The 25,455-nt window shown below is 39.3% G+C and overlaps 1 protein-coding gene across 1 annotated transcript in view; it reads right to left on the reverse strand.

The window, feature by feature from the left end:
* Window positions 1–898: 898 nt before the first annotated feature.
* LOC109937268 (peroxisomal succinyl-coenzyme A thioesterase-like) overlaps window positions 899–25,455 on the reverse strand; it is a 30,988-nt gene continuing 6,431 nt past the window's right edge. The window contains exons 5-12 of the mRNA XM_048610487.1: window positions 24,350–24,540; window positions 18,303–18,478; window positions 12,798–12,917; window positions 11,808–11,890; window positions 8,015–8,108; window positions 3,181–3,261; window positions 2,930–3,071; window positions 899–1,605 (exon numbers count right to left, since the gene is read on the reverse strand). Coding sequence (XP_048466444.1) covers window positions 1,472–1,605; window positions 2,930–3,071; window positions 3,181–3,261; window positions 8,015–8,108; window positions 11,808–11,890; window positions 12,798–12,917; window positions 18,303–18,478; window positions 24,350–24,540 — 1,021 coding nt within the window. The 3' untranslated portion in view covers window positions 899–1,471. The remainder of the gene's footprint in view (window positions 1,606–2,929; window positions 3,072–3,180; window positions 3,262–8,014; window positions 8,109–11,807; window positions 11,891–12,797; window positions 12,918–18,302; window positions 18,479–24,349; window positions 24,541–25,455) is intronic.

Consider the following 25,455-nt stretch of genomic DNA (forward strand, 5'->3'; position numbering starts at 1 on the left):
TGAGAGGGGAAAGATTTAAAAAGAACCTAAGGGGTAACTTTTTCCACAGAGGGTGGAATGAACTGCCAGTGGAAGTGGTGTAGAGTGGTACAATTACAACATTTAAAAGGCATCTGGATGGGTATACAAATAGTAAGGGCTTATAGGGATATGGGCCAAATGCTGGCAAATGGGATTAGATTTATTTAGGATATCTGTGCAGCTGTACAGCTCTACGATTCTAAGACTTATACAATTAAAAATAGGGCCTTGGATAGAATTGTAGAACAGTGAGACCTAGGGGTTCAGGTACATAATTCTTTGAAGTTTGCATCACAACAAAAGGGTGGTTAAGGCATTTAGCATGTTTGCCTTCATTGTTCAGACCTTTGAGTATAGGAGTTGGGATGTCATGTTGAGGTTTTTGGACAGGACATTGGCGAGACCGCTTCTGGAACTGTGTTCCCAGTTCTGGTCTTCCGGTCATCGGAAAGATATTATTAAGCCAGAGAGGGCTCAGAAGAGGTTTACCAGGATGTTGCCAGGAATGGAGGGTTTGAATTATAAGGAGAGGCTGGATAAGCTTGGACTTTTTTCACTGAAGTGTAGGAGGTTAAGAGGAGTACAGACGAGGTGAATGGCAGGTGTCTTTTCCCTAGGGTGGGGGATTTCAAGACTAGGGGGCATACTTTTAAGGCGAGAAGAGCACAGAGTGGTTCCTGTGTGGAATAAACATACAGAAGATGTGGTAGATGCGGGTACAGTTACAATGTTTAAAAGACATTTGAATAAGTACATGAATAAGAAATGTTTAAAGGGATATGAGCCAAGCACAGCCAGGTGGGACTACTTTGTTTTGGGATTATGGTTGGTATGGACTGGTTGGACCGAAGCACCTGTTTCCGTGCTGTGTGACTCTATGACTTTATAACTGGTGATAATGCGAATTTTTTTTTTTAAAAAAAAGACATAGTGAATTGCATTCATTTGGAATATTCTGTCTTTCTAAAAGGGTGGTGGAACTGGATTTCACAATTGCTTTCAAACAGAAATGTTGGCTCTCGAGAGAAAGAAGGTTGGAGGGATTATTTAAATAATTCTTTCAAAGAACCTACACAGTCTCCTTCTGTGCTGTACAGAGTCCATGATTCTGAAGCACAAAAGGATGGAATAGAATATCCTTTATTGCCACATGCACTCCAGTACAGAAGTACAGCAGTGCAGTGAAAAGTTTTTATAATGGCTGCCTTTAAATGGCACCATCTTAGGTACAAATCATACAGGGCTGTTACAGAGTGAAAAAGAATATAAAATTAACATGCAACAGTGGCAGGTTTCATTGAGAAAACCACCCTGGAAAAATAAATCAGACCAACAGTCACCTAACAGACAAGAAGTTTCGGAATTTTTTTTTTGATCAACAGAAGACAACAGATAAATTCTCTTGGTACTGATGGAATAAAAGAAAATCAAACAGTGTATCATCTCTTCCTCATAGGTTGGATTGAACGACAGCAGCTGGGTGTTGAAACACTAGGTGCTCTTCTAGAAATACTAGGATCTTCTTCCAGGAATCCTCTTGAGCATCCGAGTGAGGTTTTGCTTGTCCTCCCCACAAAATTGTCACTATAGAAAGTGTAAAATGAGGAACCAATAGTTAGCAGATTTGATGTTAGTATAATGTTTTAATCTATACTATGGTTGGGAGGTGAATAACTAAACAAATTCTTACAACTACGGCTTAACTGTTATTTTTGTTAAATCCTTGTTGTAGAAAGACCTGCAATTTGGATCCTGGAAGAGATTATTGCAAAACATTGAACTTCACAGAATTGAAAGTAAACGCTTTTGGAATTTCTGTAGTGCCCTTCGATATAGAGAGCTCGAGATATATTTCTGGCTTTGTTTCAAAAAGCTGTTTTGTTCTGAGTAACAATGATTTCTACAATAAGTGGAACAAGTGGATCCTCTCCTAAGTTTTTCGTTAATTAATAGTCGCGCATTTCCATTACCTTCCAAATTGCTTCTAAAACAAGTGAGTCCAAAACATTTGGTTGTTTGAATGTATGCGTAGATTTTTAGATCAAGCAAATTCAAAGGAAGTCACTATTGAATACATCAGGGGCCTTCAGCAAATTGTTTTAAATCCATATAGAACTCTTCAGTTGGGAGGACACAGATCATTCCACACCCTGGACTATGAGGAACTGGAAAATGAAAGTGTTTGGACATTCTGGGAAAAGGGATTTTTAAGCGTGTGATTTCTGGGAGCTGTGTTCAACAGTAATTGCTAAAAAGTCAAAAGTTGGACACGTGTTGTGGTTCACAGTGCTAACGAAGTCAACTGATTTTTTTTTGGAAAAAATGCAAGCCAAAACTCTAAAAGGGAGGCAAGGGCCGGTTTTACGGCCCATTATTGCTGGACAGAGTTTATTGAAATAATCTGATGAAAGTCTCATTTGTTCTGGATAACAGTAATAAAAAAGAAGCAAATTGATCATTTTGGTGATTAAATTAAACATTTACACTTTTGGAACAGTTCATGGACTAGTGGGGCTTGACTCCCTCTTGACGGAGTTGTTACAATACTCATGAAATAAACTGGTGCACAATCAATTAAATTTATATTTAATCGCAGAAGGGAATAAAAAGCTCAAATTTTTTGCCAAAACAAAATTGGATGGATTGGAGGGAAAAAGTATCAGGGCTTCATAGATAGATGGGATAACAAGACTAAATTAATTGCTTAAACAGAGAATTGGCATAGACTTAAGAACCAAATGGCCTCCTGTGTCATGACCATACTATTGTGTAATGTGCAGAATATCATCTTAGGATCTAACAAATGATGATAGCACCACCTAAAATTGTTTGAATTATTAAATTGTTTGGACTATAAAGGTGGTGTATCAGTAGTCAGAGTGTTATTCTGCTTTAGGTACAGACTCACCCGGTTTATCTGCAGAAGGCACCCTAAACTTGGATTCTCTGAAGTGGGGGCTATATGGAGGCTCAATCAGATGTCCAGTCTGAGGGTATGACAGTGTTGTGAGCAAGTGTTCCTTCCCTGCAGCTTTCAACATCTTCCAGATCTGAAATGGAAAAGTAACCAAACGTACACTTGTAATACTCAGCATTCACCAGAAATCACATACACAAACCAATTAATTAACTTTGAAACAAAGTATAATACCCATCTACCTCCACGGCTGATTCAGGTGCAGGCCAGTTCTGATCATCATCTCCAAAAATAAGCATCAAGGGGCATCTGATTTTATCAACCTGTCAACAAAGCACAATAGGTAATGAGTGAAGAGTTAACAGTTTATTCGGGAGTATGAACTGTTGTAATAAGAGCTGAGAGGTGTAAAAGAAAGAAGTACACAAATCCTTTGTGTAACTGAGAAATATGTCTGCAAGGTAATACCTTGGAAGCTATCTCATTTCAGAAATTTCTCTACATTTGTTTCCCTTAAAAATATTTTCAAAATGCAAAAATTTGTTTAAGCATGGATCTTTAAACATGAATTTATGCATCAAATGCCATTAAAATCTGTGCTCCAATAGACAAAATTCACTCGAAAATTTGATTCTTCAAATATGTAATTGAGTGCTATAAATGAAAATTATATTATGTTGTTTCCATCTTTGATTTTAGTTCATAATAGACTGGTAGCCAATTTACAGATTTACAACAAGTACCCTGTGCAGTTGGAGGTTCCTTCAAGAAACGTTTTACTTTGTTAAATACCTGCCAGAAGCTGGTGAAGGAGACCAGAAGTCTATCTTTAATCAGTTTGAGTTATTTATTCCTAAGTGAATCTTTTTAAATGCATAGCTCCTAAGTCTACAATCCAACAATGGTATTCTTACGTGTATTTTTAAGATTTAGATTTTTAAAAAATTAATGTGTTTGGATGGGCCATGACACACCTCCATGGCCAAGGGATCCGGAAGTGGGACTTGAACCTGGACCATCTGGTCGAAGGACAGTACCACTACGACACAGGACTCATTATTGTTTCTTTATACTTTTGATAAATTGTTTGGACATGATATAACATAACTTCATGGTCATCATGTCATGTGCTAAAGAAGTCATCTAATTACTGTCCTCCACCTGCATATCTTAACCTTATTTCTAAAATACACTGTTCATTGTATAAATTATCTTTGATCCATTATGCTATAGTTGCACTTCCACAAACAATATATTTTTTTCCTGTATTCATAATCTGACAAATTTTTTTGAGCAGATTAAGGTTCTTATTAGTCAGAATCTACATTCATATATTCACATCTAATGCAACATATTCTTTTCAAGAGATAATTACTGATGTGCAGCAAATGACGGTTAGCCTCTGAACTGATATCCTCTGAATGAATGTTTAAATAAAACAAAAAAAAAAGTTGTGATTTAACAATGAATTCCAAAAATCACAATATCCATTGGCCAGAAGGCGGAGGAGCAGAAGAGTTAGCCAATCAGCCTAACAGCTGATTTGATAATCCTCAACTCACCTTCCTGCCTTTTCCCCACTAATTAAAAAATCTATCTCAGCCATGAATATTCTTAAAGATCCAGCATCAACAACTTTTTGTGGTAAAGAATTACATAGATTTACTACCCTTTGATAGAAGAAATTTCTACTCATCTCTATTCTAAATGGGTGACACTTTACTCAGATATGCCCTCTGGTCCTAGACTTTCCCAGATATAACAATCTCTCCACATCTACTGTGTGAAGCCCTCTAAAAATCCTTCATGTTTAAATAAGGTCGCCTCTCGTACTTGTAAACTCCAATGAGTACAGGCCCAACCTACTGTACACCGCTTCATAAGACAATCTTACTCTACTAGTATCATCCTAGTGACTTTTCTAAGGATTCCCTCCAATTGTAGTACATCCTTCATTAGCTAAGGGGAAAGATGAATGTCAAGAGTGGGATTTGAATCCATACCTCAAGAAATGGATTAGAATTCACTAAGCTTCAGCAAGGCATGGAACAACACCTTTTGAACCTGATACCTTAGACCTTTGCCATCCTGACAACAACAATAGTATTTCCAGTGTTTGCATTCATACATATCATTAATATAATAATTTTTTAAAATTGCTAAGGAGAATTGCAAAGCAGAATTTGACATTAAGGAAATTTGGGGAAGATGACCAAAATCTTGGTTAAAGAGGCAGGTTATGAGAAATGGCTTAAAGAAGAATAGAGAGGTATACGGTTGGAGAGGCTTAAGGAGGGAATGCCAGAGTTTAGAGCCAAGGAAGCTGACAGGACTGATGAGCTGAAAAGGAATGGAGTCAGGAAATATTATACAGGTGGACAAAGCTGATTTTTTTTGTATATTTTCTAATCAACCTGTTCAGAAATGTTACAACATACCTCTGGAGCAGGTGGGACTTGAACATGGGCCTCGTGGATCAGAGGCAGGGACAGTACCACTGCACAAGAGCCCCACAAAGCTAATTGGAAGTTCAATGTCAAATAAGGGAGTTATTTATCATTCTGAATTCATCATTAACATTCTGGGAATCCAAATTGACCACAAATGGAAATCAGAGGCCAGAAACCACATGGAAAGTAACTCACTTCCCAGCTCCAGCAAGTTACGAATCAGGAATGTAATGGAATGCTCTCCATTTGCCTACAGTGGTGTGGCTCCAACAACACTCAAGATGCTCAACAATATGGAATGCAAAGCAACCAGGCTCATCTGGTGGGTGTGGTGCCAGACAAACATCCAACCATCTTCTAACCTCTACTCTTCATCACTTACAAGGTGCTCAACATAAACTTACTAAGGTTCCTTCAACAGCATGTTCCATTACCACCCAGAGCAAAAAAAAAAGTAGAAAATACATGGAAGACCATCAGCTACACATCCATCTCAGGGTCACATTTCATCCTGGCTTGGAACTTCTTTGCCATTGCTTTAAGGAAAGATTGTGCAGCTGGAGTAATGTCACTGGACTAGCAACTTAGAAGCCCAGGCTAATGCTCTGGGGATTATGGACTCAAACTGATCACAACATTATCAATGAATAGAACCTGGAGTTGAAAGTTAGTGCCATAATGGTGACCATAAAACCATTGATTATTATGAAAACATGACTGGTTCATTAATCTCCTTTAAGGAAGGAAATCTGCTGTCTTTACCTGGTATAGCTTATGTGTAAATCCAGACCCACAGCAGTGTGACTGACTCTTAACTGTCCTTGAAATGCAAGCCACTCAGTTCAAGGGCAATTAGGGATGGAGAACAAATATAGGCTGTGCCAATAACATCTACATACCATGAAAGTATTAGGATGTAACTTCAATTACATGTCTTGCAGAGGTTCAAGCAGATGGTTCACCACCACCCTCTCAATAATTAAGGTTGGACAATAAGTGCTACCCTTGCCAATGACACTCCAAAGAATGAACAAAATATGCCTTTAGCATTTTGTTTTTACTGCATTATTTACAAGCTAGATTAATTGATCAAAACAAAAACAACTCCAAAATTCTTCTAGCTCCTGTCAATAAGTACCTTGAATAATCTCTTGAAATCATTTTCTTACATGGCATAGCTGAGAAGTAGTAGGTAAAACATGTCGTCACAAAATTTCTCAGATGACAATTCATTTAATTATACTGGGATCAGGGTGAAGTGTGTGCTCTATGAATGACAGCTTGCACTGTCATTGGGAACTCATCTCAATGAGTTGGCAAGCAGGCATAAGTTCCATATCTCATGTCTTCTTGTCCCACATCCTTGGAAACTCTACTTTTCTTATGCCCAGTGGATGGAGGTTAGGGAGATTAATATTGCAAAGGTCTTATCTCATGACTTCAGTCTGTTTGGTTGCGAGAAAGATGCTTGATCTGAAATTCACTTTCTAATTTGTATATGTTTGACAGTCATATGGTATTACAGAGTAGTACAGTGGAGATCACTTAGGCGTAGACCAGTATTGCACCAACAACTTAGCCTACATGCTGCTACAATAAATGACAGGTCCCAATAAGAAGTAGAATCAGAAACTTTGACTTAATGAATCCACTATCTCCTGCTTCTCACCACTTTCGCATCATTGATGAGACACAAGTTTTACCCGTTACAAGACCTGAAGGAATCAGCTGTTTTCTTATCCTTAATTCCAGGACCATGTATTCTCAAGTCAACTAAATTTAGGGACATTAGATACTGAAGTTTATGAGAAAATCTCTGGTTTAGAAAAACAATAGGGCCACTGACAGTCAATGTTAACAATGTGGGACGAAAACAGAAATTGTTGGAAAAGCTCAGGAGGTCTGTTAGCATCTACGGAGAGAAATCAGAGATAATGTTTTGGGTTGGCACTCAGTCATTTTTGCTCTTGGAGTAAGAACGGGAGAACATTTTGGTTGCTTTCTTCATTACTGAGCGGCCCTCTTCACAATGTTCTGAGGAAGGGTCACTCGACTGAAACATCAACTCCCGATTTCTCTTCAGATGCTGCCAGATCTGTTGAGCTTTTTCCAGCAATTTCTGTTTGTTTCTGATTTACAGCATCTGCAGTTCTTTCAGTTTTTAAATTGAATTATGTGGGAGATATACTTCTTCCACATTCACAGATTTTCAATTAGTTTAGGTCTAGAATACAATTCCAGTTGAAATTGCATCTTCAATCAATTATGCGAAAGATTAATTCACAAAAGTAGTAACGCTGAAAACAGCCAATGGCCTATCTTTTTGTTTCAATCTATATCTGTTTGACCATGTATTAGGAATAGAAGTTCACACTGAATACAGTAACAAGCATATCTGTGATGTGGACAGTCAAAGGAATTGGTCAGCTTAGACTAACTTTGCTACATTGAAGATCTTCAATAGAATAAATATTCTATAGGACAGTCAGCATTGTCACTTTGATACCTCGACAAATTGTTGTCATCCAAATCATACAGAAATCAATATTTTCCATTCCATTTTGTTCTGCATTTCCTATTGAACTATAACTCTTCTTATTATTCCAAAACTAGCAGAATCTTTTACCTGAATCATCTGCTTTGGATCATCTGGGAATGGCAAAGGGATATTTCTCCATATCATACTACCATCTTCCGTAAACTTAATTTTACGTTGATCCCTAGGTGGGAGGCAAAAAAAAAAAGGTCAATGACTGTACAATGTGGACCGATATTGGAGCAATGCATTGCTTCGTTCTAGCTCCACAACTCCACTGGTCACAAAGTTTAATTACCATTACAATCAATTATGCTTAGCCCCTTTCTGTAGATTACCACCTTGCTGAGATGGAGAGGCTGAGTGTTCCATTGATTCTGAAAGTAATGTCAGGAGTTCTCAACTCCTGACTGGGGCACTCACAACAATAAGGTTGGAGGGGAGGAACCAGATAAAGTGCAATCCAAAGCACTAAATAACAATCCAGGTGGAGGATATTCTTGTGAGCAGCTGCAATGGTGAATGAAGGCTGCAGCAGTAGGGGTATCTCCAGTCAAGGTTTCCTTGCCACTGGAACTGGATCTACCTTCTGTCAATGACTGCATGTCTGCTTAAGTGTAACAGCATTCCCACATTAAAAGATGCCCTGCCCAATGTGTCTACCTAGAGGAATTCAAACCCCCAACTCAATAAACAGCAATTGGCAAGCGGTAACGAGGACAGGATTGTGAAACCTTGAAGTCCCTAGTTTTGAACTGGCACGCAGTCATTTTTGCTCTTGGAGTAAGAGCAGGAGAACATTTTGGTTGCTTTCTTCATTACTGAACAGCCCTCTTCACATTCCATTCACCCTCCAAGGTGCAGGGAGAGAAAAGCCACCCAAAAAAATTGTCTGTTCTGTGGAAAACCACATCCAGTGGGCTTATCTACCTACAGTCTGAAAACCAAAGTCAAACTCAGTCTCAGAACCTGGAATGTACGAATACTCATGGGTAATAAGCAAAACAATTGTGTCATGAACTCAAACACTTTGACTTTGATATCACTGCCCAGCAGCAGACTTGAAGAGTAGGCAAGGGCAGTTGAGGGAAGAAGGTGGTGGTTACACTGGAGAGGAAAATCCAAAGATCAACCCAGGACACATGGAATTGCATTTGCTAAACAGAACAATTTCAAACAACTCTAAAGCTCCTTGTTGACATCAACTATCAGCTCATGACTTTCCATCTACAATTTGCCAAGAACCAGCAGGTAAAGGTCGTGACTGATTATGTTCCAACCCTTGTTGCCATAGACAAGTCCAAAGGAGGACTCTACTGCGCCTTGGACATCATAGTCACCAATATTCATAAGGAAGGTAAAGTCCTCATCCTTTGGGACTCTAATACCAGGGTTGGAAAGGATGTCCAACTCTGGAAAGGAACCATCACAGAAGGAAGGATCAGGAATTGCAACTTCAATTGCAACAGGATTCTCCAAATGTGCAGAATACAAGCTGGTCACCACTAACATACTGTTCAGCCAAAATAGGCAAGTTCAAGACTTCTTGGAGGTATCCACGATCAAAGCAGTGATACATGGTCAACTATGTAATTGTTCAATCCTGGGATCAGTATGCAGATCATAATGTCATCTCTGCTCTCCCTGAAGAGAAGCCTCGCTCAATCCCTTTGAGGAAGTATACTGAAGAATTTGACTCAGCCTCAACCTGAAGAATCAAATCCTTTACAAACCTGTCCCAGGTCAAGTTCCAGTCCAACCCTTCATTAAGATCAACAGAAAATCCTCCCAAAATTTGAATATTTCCCTTACCTGGAAAACTACCTTTCATCTCAGGTGACATCAATGCAGAGAGTCAATGTTGTATCAAACCCACAAGCACTGCCTATGGACGCTTAAGGTTGAGAGTCATCAATGACTGTAACATCCATGCTGATACTAAGATCCTTGTGTACAATGCAGTCATCATTCCGATGCTTCTATATGGTTCTGAAATTTGGACTACACACAGATGCCACCTCAAGACCCTTGAGAAGTATTATCAATGCATTAGCTAGGAGGGCAGGTGTATTAATACCAGTATCATTCAAGCAGCTAACAGCACCAGCATCAATGACATGACATCCAAAACCAAATCTGCTGGGCCAGCCACATGCTTAGCATGCCTAAGTTTTGTCTGCCAAAGCAAAGTCCATCATGCAAGCCAACCTTGCATTCACTGACTCCATCTATACTTCACACTGCCTTGGGAAGGCAGCCAATATAATCAAAGACCTCTCCCACTCCGGTTATAATCTCTTCTAACCTCTTCTGTAAGGCAGAGGATACAAAAGCTCAAACACATGTACCAACAGATTCAAGAACAGCTTCTTCCCTGCTGTTATTAGACTGCTGAATGGACCGCTTTAAAAATTTAACTTTAGTGTTGAACTCACACTTTGTATTCCTTGCTCTGTTCAATTACCCTTAAGCATTTCGTATGGTAAAATCTGCCTGTACTGCATGCAAAACAAAAAATAAAATTACTGTACTAGGTACATGTAATAATAATAATAATAATAATAATAATAATAATAAAGCATATCAAATCAGAACTTCTTCTTCCAGCTGAAGGAAGGCTCTTGAATAAGAGGAAGACAAAGGAAGCGTTGAGGATTCCCTGAAGGCTTCCCTCAAGAAATGCAACATAGATGTCAATGCATGGGAGGGAGACCTCATTCAGAAGAAACCAACTTGGAAGAAACTCCAGTATGAAGGGGCATAATTTTTTTGAGAACATCCACCAGCAGGAGGAAGTACAGAAAAGGAACCGGAGAAAGGATTGCCAATGGTCTCAAATTCCACCTCCTGGAAACACCTGCCAACTGTTGAATCAGAAGTGTGGCTCTCAGATCAGGCTCATCAGCTACACAAGATCCCACATGAGAATTTCCTACGTGGATAACCACACTGGTTAGCAATTGATTGCCAATGACAATATTTAGCTATACTAAGTTTAGAATAAAAAGATCCAGCAGCCAGGTTGTGTAAAAAAACAAAATAATCCAATTATTACAATCAAGACTTATTCTACAAAGGTGTAAGGCTAATTAACACAGTTTGAAATATAAAAGTATAAATATCTACATTTCTAAACACTCTCACATACACTCACACACAAAACCTCTTAACAAAAGCCGCTGTTCTAGGATTTCAAAATGTAGTTGGCTCAGTAAACAAAGAGAACAACTCTTTCAGAGGCTTGTTAGGAGAACAGCTGAAACAGTGCTTTAGCTCTCGCACTGGATCATCAGCAGAATTGTATTCAGTCAGCAGCTACAATTTCAGAGATTTTTCAAGGGGGTAGGAAAAGGTTAATTGAATATCTTCTCTCTCTCTCTCTCTCTCTAGGATATAATCCGAACTGAGATCCAATCTATACCCAAACAAAAATTGAAACTCTTGACAGCCATGAGTTGAGGCATGAAATTTTTGGTAAACAAGACCAGCAGTTAGCTTAGGACACATGACTATCAAATCCAGCAGATACCTGTTGTTATCTTCGAGCCTTTCAAATGAATCGGAAAAGGTTTTCACAACCTTTAGTCGAAAGCCTTATAAATGAATCTACATAACAAAAGAACCTCAATAGCAGAATATATTTTCTGTCAAGTTCATGAGCTAACCCAATTTTTTGATTTGCTATCAATTCTACAATAGTGGAAGAAATATTTAGACTTTTTAACAAGACCTTTCACTTTTATGCACTTAGTTCAGATCAGCAATTGCACCAGCCTCACTCACCTTAAATGTACAGTAACCCATGAAAAGAAAACTTAATTGTTCCCATGTAAAAGCAGCAGACATGCATAGTATGAAATACCACAAAATTACATCAACTTACTTGTGAAGATCAGGAAAGCCCTTTGTTCCTCCTTTCTGAAGAATGTTATAATGACTTCCGCTGATGCAGACTAAGCACTTTGGCTAAGGGAAAAAAATCAAGATCATTTTTAAAAAGTGAATAAATTAACTGCAGTAGATAAGTGGAAAAAACTTAGCATTAGTGGTAAAAATAAATTGATGGATAAAGCTAGGTAACAGAATATCAATGTTTTGCAAATAATCCATCACAAAGATCAAAACACTAATTGTATATGACAAAAAAAAACACGACTGGGAAACTCACTCTTAGATTGTCCACCAGAGGTTTAGTTATTTACTGCACAAGGGCAAGACTTGCTGAATACATCTTCACTACAAAGCATGGGTTCCCAAGCTGGTTTGAAGCTGCAAGTAATTAAGCAGTGATGGTACATTTATGGGTAATCAATTTTCCTTTTGACTCATTACTGTAATTTTTCTTTCAAGCTTCCTTTAGCAATCTGATGTTACAAAAAAATAAACTTCAGTTGCTCTGTAGATACTGAATTGTTAGAGCACACACAATCAGTAAATCCAAACCCAGTTGAAATCTCAAATTGTTTTTTTTTTAATTTGGCTAATTCCTCACCTGCCCTCTGAGCGTCAACTACACTGGAGTCACACTAGGATGATATACTTCCTTCCCTAAAGAGCATTAGTGAACCAGATGCGTTTTTACGAAAAAAAAATAGGCAAAAGGTTACACAGTCGCCATTAGACAAGCTTTATATTCCACTTTTTTTTTCTAATTGATTTTAAATTTCACGTTCTGTCATGACACAATTTGAATCCATGGCCTTAGAACATTAATCTGCTGTTTTGGATTACTAGTCTCGTGACGTTACCACAATGCCACTGCCTCTCCAAGATAAATGAGGCAGATATAGTATGGTATTCTTTTACTTAGCCACCTTTATGTAACAAGCGCCATATTCTTCAATTAAATATGTTTCACAGCTGGTCAACTTACATGAATATTTGGGACCTCTGTTGCCATCAGGAGTGCCAGTGTAAATCCAAGTGAGAGTCCCAAAATGGCAACACTGCCTTTTGAGACCTTTGCATGGTTATTCAGGGTTTTGAAGGCCTCCTGTGAATCAGTAATACAATGCCATATGATCTTTGAGATTTAACAGAAACATTGATATGAATCTGGCAATACAAACGCCAAACATTTGAATTGTCTTTGCTGCAATGGTAGTGGATCTTTAGCATTCCCAAACGTCTGCTGGCCTTTGGCCGAGCCTCATTTGGTCCCTTTTCCTGGGACAGGGTCACTTATAGATATTTTCTAATGAAACTGTCCAGAGATATTATTACACACCTCTGGAGCAGGTGGGTCTTGAAATCAGGCCTAGCTCAGAGGCAGGGACACTACCACTGCAATACAACAGCACTTTCAGAGTTATTTACATAGTGAATGCAGGCACTTGAGCATTTTACAGCACCACTGGAATGCCTGCCTAGAGCATGCAAAGAAAGGGAAGTACCTTCCTGGTATTTTCTTTTTACAAAAAAACTTTTAGAATTTGACAATTACTTAACATAGATGTTTGAAGAGCAAATTGATCAAGTATTTATCATCCATCCACACACTTCCAAATCTGATACGTCACAAATAACAGGAAACACAAATACAACACTGTCATTAACTATCTGTTTGATTGGAACACAAATATGTTGGCATATATGTTTCCTCTAATAGATAAGATCTAAAATTAGACAATTCCTTGCTTTCCCAACTTTAGGCATAACCAGAGAGGAAATTCAAGGTAAAAAAGTCCCAAACTCAAGAACAGTGAACATACGTTAGATGTAGCATAAGAAATCATCTAGAACTGTTAACATTACAAACTGAACAAATCCAAATTCTAGATATCAAGAATTATTTGCTGCTCCCTTATAATATTAATATGCCCACAAACACACACAAATCACACAGGTAGCTGCATGCGGTCAAAATGGGACAGTGAATATACATTGTGCTGCTTTCTGTACAGGTATGCCCATTTCAAGTGCATTTTCATGTTGCTTTCATTTTCATGCAGTTTTAAAGTTTACATGATGGCGAGGCTTCCGTTTTCACTTTAGCAGTTATTGTGCGCACTCAGTCTTTGAAAGCAAGCCAATATTTTGCCAAGTCCCCACCTGCTCACCACCCCTCCTGTTTACCGCACTGTCCTGAACCTCCCATTTGCCAGCACTAATGTGATCCTGCCACTAGTCATTGATCTTTTCCAAACCTCACTATCTCACCACTGTGCTTGCCAACCCTCCTCCTGAACCTTTCTTATGAACAAGGGTGAAGGAGAGAGATGGAAAGGAGGAGGAAGCAAATCAAGTGACACGAAACTGCATGGTCCGGTGACAGAGAAGAGGTGTCGGGGGAAGGAGCGAGGGTTGGAAAACAGAGGATGGGTTGGGAAAGTTTTAAGAACTACAGATCATCACATTGCGCATTCCCATTTATTCTTCAATTACAATGACTCAGTTACTTAAGTTATTAATCTCACTCAATCTATACCCAGGCAAAGAAGTGACAAAGATAGTTGCAGTCTATTACCATCAAAACAGAAGAGAAAAGTCTTCTTTTGGACTTTAATGAAATATATTCCAAAGCAACTGAAACTAACAGACAAGAACATGAGCAAAGTCTGATCCATAACAGCACCCACTGAAAGGGGTTCACTTGGTGTGGACATGGCAGTCTGAGCCAGCATTTACTGCCCATCCCCAGATCCCCCTGAGAAGTTGGTGGTACTACAGCAATTATTTGATATAGGTCAACACAATGTCATTAGGGAAGAAGTTCCAGGATCTTGACCCAGCAACACTGAAGGAATGCCAATATATTTCCAAATCTGGAGGGTAAGTGGCTTAGAGGGGAATTTCTAAGTGATGGTGTTCTCATGTATCTGGTGGTCTTGTGATCACAGTTTGGAAGGTTATCTATTCAGCCTTGGTGAATTTCTGCAGTGGATCCTGTAGACATTACACACTACTGCTTCTGAATATCAGTGATGGAGGGAGTGAAAGCTTGTTGATGTTATGCCATCAAACTGGTTGCTTTGCCCTGGATGGTGTTAAATTTCATTAATGTTGTTGGCCCTGCACTCATCCAGGCAAGTCAGGTGTATGTCATCACAGGCCTGACTTGTGTCTTGTAGATGGTGGAGAGGCTTTGGGTGGTCAGGAGGTGAGTTACTTGCAGCAGAATACCTAACCTCAGACTTGCTCTTGTATGGTTAATGCAGTTTAGTGTCGGTTCAATGATAATCTCTAGGATGTTGATTGTGGACAATTCAACAATGGTAATAGCACTCAATGTCAAGGAACGATGGTTAGATTCTTCCTTGTTGGATGCTGTCATAGCATGGCACTAGTGTGGCATGAATGTTACTTGCCCTTGCCAGCCAAAGCCTCAAACAGGATCTTGCTGCATTTGGACATGAACTGTTTCAGTATCTGAGAAGTTGCTAATGGTGATGAACATTGTTCACTAATGATTGCACAATCCCAATCCAAATTTATGATGAAGGGAATGTCATTGATTAAGCAGTTGAACATGCCTGGAGCCAAGATGATTCATGGTAGACAACAGAGGCCCAAAACATTCCACGGCCTAGAAGAGTAAAGAAAGTACAGGGACTAGCTTAAAATCAACAGATTTAGGAGAATTGAGAGGGGATGTGAAGACGACACTGGAGTGTAACATTAAAAGAATATCCAAAAGGCATTTTACAGATATATTAGGGGCAACAGAACAACCACAAAAAGAGTAGGGCCCATTAGGAACCAAAGTGGCAGTGTGTGTGTGGAGTTGGAAGACACACTTGCGTTTTTAAGTAAGCACTTTCCAACTATATTCACCATGGTAGTGATTGCTGACACCACAACTGCGGATCAACTGCACCTACATGTTTAATTGGAAACGCACAAGTGCATGGTTCCAGACCCTCTATGCTGCTGCATCATGCATGAAGTGCACACTGTACACATGCACAGAATTGGTGCAACATTGATACAGGGTTTGGCAGCAGAAAAGACTTCCAGGATCTGTCCAGGGCTGGGGGTGCAGAATCGGACAGGAGGGTGGGGAAAGACTGGATTTGGGCAGCAAGGGTTTCTCCTGTTCATCTCCATGACAACATCCGCTCCAACCATTATCTCAACTCCTCCAGGGACCAATGCTGCCACCCCTCCTGGTTCCCAATCTCCATGCAGCCCACCCCTGCCCCAAATTCTCTTGTATGCACAAGCACCTCCCTACAGCACACTGCCCATGCTCTTCATTGGCTGCATTTGCTGACAATCACTATAGAGAGAAAGGTGAGATAACAAGGTGTAGAGCTGGATGAACACAGCAGGCCAACCAGCATCAGAGGTGCAGAAAGGCTGACCTTTTGGGCCTAGACCCTTCTTCAGAAACCCTTCTTCATTTCTGAAGAAGGGTCTAGGCCCAAAACGTCAGCCTTCCTGCTCCTCTGATGCTGCTTGGCCTGCTGTGTTCATCCAGCTCTACACCTTGTTATCACAATTCCTGCTATCTCAGAGAGAAAAGTGATGTTGGTTTATAAATCAGAAAGGGGGTTACTTGAACAAATTAGAATTGAGAGGGAGGAGATATTAACAATTTTCGCAGGTTGGAAGTGAATAAATCCCCAGGCCCAGATGAAATATACCCAAGGCTGCTCCTGCAGGCAAGGGCTCAACCATTAATTTTCAAACCCTCTCTGGCCACAGAAGGGGTGCCAAAGGACTAAAGGATGGCTAATGAGGTGTTATTATTCAAGAACGGTGTTCAGGATAACCCAGGAAATTACAGGTGAGGGAGTATAATATTTGTGATAGGGAAACCATTGGAAATAATTCTGAGGGACAGAATTAATTTCTACTGGGCAAGGAGAGGATTAATCAAAGATAGTCAGTGTGACTTTGCAAAATGGAGATCACATCTAAAAATTGATCGAGTTGTTCGAGGTGGTGACTCGGTGCATGAATGAGGTTAGTGCATTAATCTGGTATACATGGACTTTAGTGAGGCCTTTGACAAGGCCGTGCATGGCAGCCCGATTAAGAAACTAAGAGCCCATGGGACCCAAGGTAATTTGGCAAATTGAATGCAAGATTGGGTTAGTGGCAGGAAGCAGAGGGCGATGGCTGAAGAGTATGTGTGTGTCTGGAAGCTTGCGTCCAGTGGCATGCCACAGGTGTCAATGCTGGGTCTCTTGTTATTTGTGCACATTAATGATCTACACAATAATAAAAAGAAGTATAATCAGTAAGTTCGCAAATGAAATGAAAATTGGTGGTGTGATAAACGGTGAAGGGGAAAAGCCTTGGACTACAGGTTGATATAGGTGGGCTGGTCAGATGGGCCAAATGGTGACAAATAAAATTTAATCCTGAAAACTGACAGATGATGTATTTGGGGAAATTTTTCAAAGCTGTACACATTGAATTGTAGGATCTTAGGAAGTACAGAGGATTACAGGGACCTGGGTGCGCATGTTCATAAACCATCGAAGGCAGCAGATAAGGTAGATAATATGGTAAGAAGGTATATGAGATACTTGCCTTTATTAGACAAAGCTTTGACACCAACTGCAAGGAGGTTATGCTGGAGCTGTATATCATGTTAGTTATGCCACTACTTGAAGTACTTTGAGAAGTTCTGGTGCCACACCATAGGAAGGATGTGATTGTGTTAGAGAGAGAGCAGAAGAGATTCACCAGGATGTTGCTGGACTAATTCAACTGTGACGAGAACCTAGATAGACTGGGTTGTTTTCCTTAGAGCAGAGAACAATGAGTGGGGAAGTGTATAAAATTTTGAGGAGACACAGACATAGTGGATATGGAGAAACCTTTCCCCTTAGAGAGAGAGGTCAATAACCAGATAGTACAGTTTTAAGACAAGAAGCATGAGGTTTAAAAGGGATTTGTGGAAAATCTTTCACCCAGAGGGTTGTGGATATCTGTAACTCACTGCCTGAAAAATTGGTAGAGGCAGGAACTCCCAAGACATTTAAGAAATATTTAAAGAGCGCTTGAAGTGTGTTGCGTGGAAGGCTAAGGGCCAACGCTGGAAAACAGGATTAGAATAGACGGATGTTTGATGAACAACATAGACACAACAGGCTGTATGGCCTTTTTCCCTGCTTTAAAAACTCTATGAACATTGCACTGCAAAAATTCAAAGGCAATTTATACAGCAACTTCCAAACCCACAACACCCCTTCCACCTAGAAGAAGAGCAGCAGATCCACAGGAACATAACCACTTGCAACCACTCAAGAATTCAGTGATCAGTGACGTTATGCATGTGACAATCAAAATTTAACAATACTTTGGTATATTTGTACTTTTGGTATTGGTGTGCTCCTTTCAGTAGTGTACTATAACAAATGTGTCAACTATCACGTTTGTAAATCCAAAGTAGTGAAACATCGCAACTCATGAAAATGTTCATTACCTTGAAGTAAGAGAGCTCTGGGTCAAATGTTTGCAGTGACTGTGGGATGTTCTTATGTCCCAAGTAAGCCAAAGCTAAGGCAGCAAATCCTCGTGATGCAAGAAGCGCTGCACGGTATTCAACAAGACCTCCACCACCACCCCACATATCTAAAACTGCAGGAAATGGTCCAGGTCCTAATTAAGAAAGCAGTTAAAAATAATTCTAAATCAATAAAACCAAAGAACTGCAGATGCTGAAAATTAGAAACAAAAACAGAAATTGGAAAAAAACTTAGCAGGTCTGGCAGCATCTGTGGGGAGAAAGCAGAGTTAATGTGGACTCCAAGAATATTTCTAAACTGCAGATAACAGCTTGCTGTAAATCCATATGACATTGTGCATTACAGATCAATAATATGCATATAGAAGGTCTACATATAGAGCAGCTTTAAATCTTCCCCAAATAGAAGGAATACAGATTTTATATAGCACATTACACAACTGCAGTGCAATCCAAAGCACTTCTGAAGTGCTATAATGTGTGAAATCTGGCATCCAGTTTGGGGTGAATGAATAAATGCTGGGAGCGCAGTGATGAGTATTTTTGTTTAAATTTCATTGTCTTTTTTTAGAAATAAAAACAAATTTCAAGCACCTCTATCATAGCACATTTGATCAAGTAACTTTGTTACTGGACTCTTCAGATATTCTAATTACCTTAGTAATGTTTCCGAGCAGCATTCCCAAAAGTAAAAAGGGTCTTTGCTAATTTGGTCATACCCAGAAATATGTGCACTATATTTCTTTTAACACAACTCGGAGAATATCTTGAATGGAATGTACTCTTCTTTTTAATATCTTCAAAGGTAATTAACCTTATAAATACTATTCTTATACTTTATGATACTCAGCCAATAGCAAAGGTGTAGTTATTTAAACTACTCCACTATTTTCAACAGCAACGAAATAATCTCACCACAGTCTACAGAAATACAATTCTGCTCACTTAATCTACAATCCCCAGTATAATTTGACTATTCCATTTGGTGATCACATTCTGCTGCTTTGAAATATTGCTCTTTCAATACTTTGAAAGGCTTGAGATGGTGGAACTCAGAAATAAGAAGGGGGTGATCACGTTACTGGGATTGTACTGTAGGATCCCCAATCGTAAGGTGGAAATTGAGGAACAAATATGTAGAGAGATCTCAGAAATATGTAAGAATAAACTATTACATAAAATGTAATAGTAGGGGATTTTAACTTTCCAAACGTAGACAGAGATTGCCATAGTGTTAAGGGCTTGAATGGTGAGGAATTGGCTAAATGTATTCAAGAAAATCAATATGTAGATTTACCTACTAGAGAAGGAACAAATCTTGACTTTCTCTTGGTAAATAAGGCACAGCAAATGGCTGAAGTGTCAGTGGGGGAGTACTTTTGGGCAAGTGATCATAATTCTATTAGTTTTAAAATAGCTATGGAAAAGGATAGGCCTTGTATAAAAGTTAAAATTTTTAATTGGAACAAGAGAATTCTGATCATACAAGACGGGAACTTTCAAGAGTAGACTGGAGTAGATAAAGGGATGACAAGCAAGTGCAAGGCTTTCAAAAGTGAGATAATGGGAGTTCAGAGGCCTTATGTTCCTGTTAGAGTGAAGGGTAAGGCTGGTAAGAGTAGGGAACCCTGGATGAAAAGTCATTGAGGCGCTAGTCAAAAATAAGAAGTTATATTAGGTACAGACAACTGGGATCAAGTGAATCTCTTGGACAGGTATAGACAGAGTTGATGGTAGTTGTCTTTTCCCGGAGATGGGGAATCTCAAGACTAGGGGGCACATTTTTAGGGTGAGAGGAGAGAGATTTAAAAAAGTACATGAGGCAAATTGTTAACAGAGGGTGGTTTGCGTGTGGAATCAACTTCCTGCCGAAATGGTGAATGTGGATACAGTTAGTGTTTAAAGGACATTTGGATGGGTACATGAATAGGAAAGGTTTGGAGGGATATGGGCTAGGAGAAGGCAGGTGGGACTAGTTTAGTTTGGGATTATGTTCAACAATGGACTGGTTAGACCGAAGAGTCTGTTTCCGTGCTATATGACCCTATAACTATGATTCTATATTCAAGGCAAAGTTTACCACGGTGTACTAAACACGATAACAGATTTAAGCCAAAGTAACTCTATGCTCTTGAATACAGAACTTCCTCTCAAATCAATATTAGTGTTGTTTCTCGCAGCTCATGACCCCACTATATTTTTCCCAATAATTTAGGAGCTTTCCAGTGCTCCGTTCCCTCTTTAACAATATGCATTGATATACAACCTTTAAACATCCCAAAGAAATTTACAGGAGCATTATCAAACAAAATTTGATGCAGAAACAAAGGACAAATTGCTTAAAGAAGTAGTTTTTAAGAGACAGCATAAAGGAAGAAACAAGTAGAAGGCCACAGAAGTTTATGGAAAGAATATCAGGGTTTGTATCATGGTAGCTGAAAGCATTAGTGCCAATGGTACAGCAATTAATTAGGATGCACAAGAGAGCATACTTAGAGCAGTGCAGATACTGTTGGAAGATCGCAGAGCTGCAGGATAGTAAAGGAAAACAGGAGGGACCACAGAGAGATTTGAAAACAAATAAGAAGTTTAAAACTGAAATACTTCTTAACCTGCAGTCAAATCAGCAAACACAAGGATGCTTGTTCAATGGGGCTTGATAGGAGTTGGGACATAGGTAAGAGTTGTGGTTTATGGAGGGTTGAAGATGGGACACTAGCCAGCACTGCTTTGCAATACTCAAGACTAAAGGTAACAAAGACTGAGGTTTCTGCCACAGATGACCTGAGGCAAGACTAGAGTCAGGCAATACTGTAGGGTATGGACAGAGATGGATACAGTGATGCTGCAGATATATGAATGGAAGGATTTACAATTGAACGCTATTCTCAAGAACACCAGTAATAGCAACTGGAGTAGACCTTAAGGCCTGTCAATCCTCCTCTGCCATTCGGTGCAATCATGGCTAATCTCAGGGTGGAGTCTCACTTGCCTACTTGCTCCCTTGATTACTGAGAACAAAATCCAAGCATCCCAACCTTGCAATGCATGTATTCAACAATGGAGCTCTCCAGGACAGAAGATACTAAAGATTCACAAACATTTCAGTGAAAAAAAATTCTCGAGTCCTAAACCATTTTATCATGAGATCTTACTCACATTTTAGATTCTCCAATCAATAAGAACAATCTCTCAGCATCTCCAGTATGAAACCACTTTAAAATTTGCGCCTGAGATCACCTCTCATTCTTCTAAAGTCCAGAGAATATATGCTCAAATTTATTCAATGAGTCACCCCAAGGAGTAATTTAAATGAACATTCACTATACTGCCTCCAAAACAAAATATCCTTTTTAATATGTGAACATCACACATGTGCCTAAGTATTCCAGGTGTGATTTCACCAAGGCTCTGTACAACTATAGCATGATGTCTTCATTCATGTACTCCATTCTTCTTTTAATAAAGGCCAACACACCATATTGCTTGATTTGCCTGCATACTAACATTTTGCATTCCTTCTAAAGACAAACTCAAGTCCTTATGAACATCAATATTTACAAGCTTCACATCTTTCAAAAATATTCCTCTTTTCTTTTAGAAATACTCCTGGATTGGAGGAGGTAGCAAGCGAAGGAAATCTGTTTTCCTGAATTTGCTAAGGGTGCATTTATGAAATGCTGCTATCTTGAAACATTTGATAATAAAATAACATATTCTTTTATTAAGTATTTCAATAGTTAAAGTTATGCCAATTTCTTTTATTACTATTTTAACAATGGTGCAAGAATAAAGAATGTTTTGCATAAAGCCTCGCAGTTGACCAATCAAACCTCATTTGGATCACAGCACCTCACACATGCCTTTAAGTAAAAGTTAGGGTCTAGGCTATCTTGATATATTTTGGACAGGTTTGGTCTGGTCCATGACATTTGGAAGTCTATCATACCTTCCCAAATGCTTTCTTCCTTTGATAATCCAACCAAAAACTTTTAAAAGCTCAAACTTGGCACATCCAATCATTTCATTCTGACTTACTTTGCATTTATTCTTTTTAACCTCAAGGTACTGGTCTTTTTACCTCAGTTGTTCGATCTTTTCATTTGGTTTATGCAAATATTTCAGGTATTTTAACACAACGGGGATCCAATAAGATCACTAAAAAGGATTATCAACATATTTCAAAGTGGGCTACTTCCATCAGCACTGCCGCCATTGCATCCTCAAAATCCACTTCTGCTGACAGGACCACAACAAAATCATTGAATCCCAGAGACTGCCAACATCACCAAGCAATTGAGGTCATCTTCCTACTAAGCCAATAGTATTGTGCAGGTCACGTTGCCTAGATAGACAACAATCACCAGGCCGACAACATGTTGTCTGGGGAGCTATCCACTGGCAAACTGAAACATGCAAATATTTCAAGTACTAGCTGAAGAAGCTCTTCTGTATGCTACATCAACGATTGACAATGGAAAGTTCAGGCTGTAGATCGTGATGCCTGAAGACACTACACTATACTGAGGAAAAAACCATCATGAAAGAGAAAAGAAGAAAGCTAATTTTACTGAGTAGTGACTACACCTTCACTTGTGCCCACTGTGGAAGAATCCGCCAGTCACGGATAGGCCTGATTAGCAACCAGCAGGTCTGCAACTGATACTTTCCTAAATTATTTGTCTAAGATGAAACACCCAGAGGGAGAATTTTGATATGTACGTTAATGATACCAGTACAATCTCTTGACTCTTCCACTATTGCTAAAATTATCAGGTTGCTTGTCTGACACCGGTCCTGGATGAGCAGAAACGTTTCCTTTTAAACAATGGGAAGGCTGAAGCCGTGGTTTTTGGTTCCAGCTCCAGGCTCTACTTCCTTCCTACAGACTCCATCCCACTTCCTGGTAATAATCTGTAATTAAGCCTGTCTGACTAGTATCACATTTGATCCCGGGAGGACTTTCTGCCTTCCTTTTGTAAGAAGAAAATCACTAAAACTGGCTACATCCACCTACTTACTTTACCTGATGTCTTTGTTATCTTGAGAGTTGGCTATACCAATACAGTCCTGGCTGGTTTCTTACAATGAGCATCCTCCCACTACCCTGCAACCCAAAGATTTTCCAAACTCAGCGTCTGGTATTTCACTTCATACCAAGTTCTGCTCCCCGACTTGCACTGGCAGATAAGTCAAGCAAGGTCTTAACTTAAAAATACTCACTTATTTTCCAAGTCCATCCATAGCTGCACTCCTCCCTTTCTTTGTTATCTTCCCCAGCATTGCTACCCTCTGAGATGTCTGTCTGTCCTCCTTAAATTCTGCCCTCATGAACATCGTAAATTTAATCATTCTACCAACAGTGGTCATTCCTTCATTTGCCCATGCCCATAACACTGGATTCCGTTTTTTTTGTTCATTCACAGGATGAGGGTGTCACTGGCTAGGCCAGCATTTATTGACCATCCTTAATTGACCAGAAGGCAGTTATGAGTCAACTACATTGCTGTGGGTCTAGAATCACGAGTAGGCCAGTCAGGTAAGGATGACAGTTTCCTTCCCTAAAGGACATTAGTGAACCAGATGGATTTTTCCAACAGCAATGGATTCACGATTCTCATTAGACTCTTTTAATTCCAGATATTCATTGAATTCAAATTCCATCATCAACTACGGTGGGATTCGAACCCAGATCCCTAGATCATTACCTGGGTCTCTGGATTAACAGTCCAGCAATAATACCACTAGGCCATTGTCTCCCTCATACCTCTTCGTCTAGCTTCCTTTCTTAAAGACATTTCTTAAAATTTATATCTCTGACAATCTTTTAGTCATTTGACTTAAAACTTTCATATGGCTCAGTATCATACTTTGCAAGTTATGTCCATTAATCACCAGATATGGATAACCACTGAGAAAAGATTGAAGTAAAAGTATCCAATGCATGCTGGATACAAACAAAGATAAATCATGAAACATTGCCATTTTGTAACAGTTTCCATTACCTGGTGGAAAGAATATTGTCCCAAAAACAGGACCCTCTTTGAGCTCTAACCGAGTAATGCCTGGTGCCATGTAAGAACGTTCTAATACAACTGATGCCAATACTGCCTCTTTGTTAAAATTCCCGGAAATCCATCCATCATACATAGAGACGGTTATCAAATATGGAACTGTCACATCCTTCTTCCTCAGCCTGAAAGGTAAATTGAATATGTTGCAATTATAACTTGCAGCTACAAGTCAAAATAAAAAATGTGATGCCATATAGTTTCCTGTTTAAAACAATACATCCCTTGACTGTCTTCAAGTGATTTTTAGATTTTTTTTAATCAATCAATCTGTTCAGAGATGTTATAACACAACTCTGGAGCAGGTGGGACTTGAATGAAGACCTCCTGGATCAGAGGTAGGGACACTACCACTGCACCATCGGACCTGATGTGATCAAGGTTTATTTCATCTGCATAGATATTTTATAATCAAACCCTTCAGGGATGCTACTGCACACCCTTAGAGCAGTGGGACTTGAAAGCAGACCTCCTGGTTCAGAAGTAGAGATTCTACCACTAAGCCAGAGTCTGGTGATTTTTTTTTATTATCCTGGGGTTATTTCTAGAACCCAGGCAGACTCACCAGTCACACAGTCGCCATGCTAATGTTGTAACTAGAAACATGTAGTTTTATACAAACTTTCCATTGCTATCCATTGCTCCTGATAACCTTGATACAAACTATTACACAATTACATTCTGTAATGATCAAATTCACTTGCTTCAACTTGTACAACATTTCTTCACATAATAACACAATGCACACACTACTTCACTATGGGTCATTTTACTTGACTTAAAAGGAAGTTTCTAACTTTGGCCCTGTTATCTCTTTCTCTGCACAAACTATTGATGCTTGACTGCCTGTTCCAAAAGCTCGAATTGATCCTACTTTATTTCAGGCTGTTCACAAACAATATTGCTAATGGACCTGTTGTCTTTCTGATCCCTTCATGCATGGTTTTAGCATCGTGTTGAAAATTCGTCATTCCCTGTGTTGAAATCAATCTGAATATTCTGGCAAAGCTGTAACTGTTAGTCACAGGTGCACCTTCCAG

This window comes from Rhincodon typus, chromosome 22, assembly GCF_021869965.1.
Source record: "Rhincodon typus isolate 14 chromosome 22, sRhiTyp1.1, whole genome shotgun sequence".
In the NCBI taxonomy this organism is placed as follows: Eukaryota; Metazoa; Chordata; class Chondrichthyes; order Orectolobiformes; family Rhincodontidae; genus Rhincodon; species Rhincodon typus.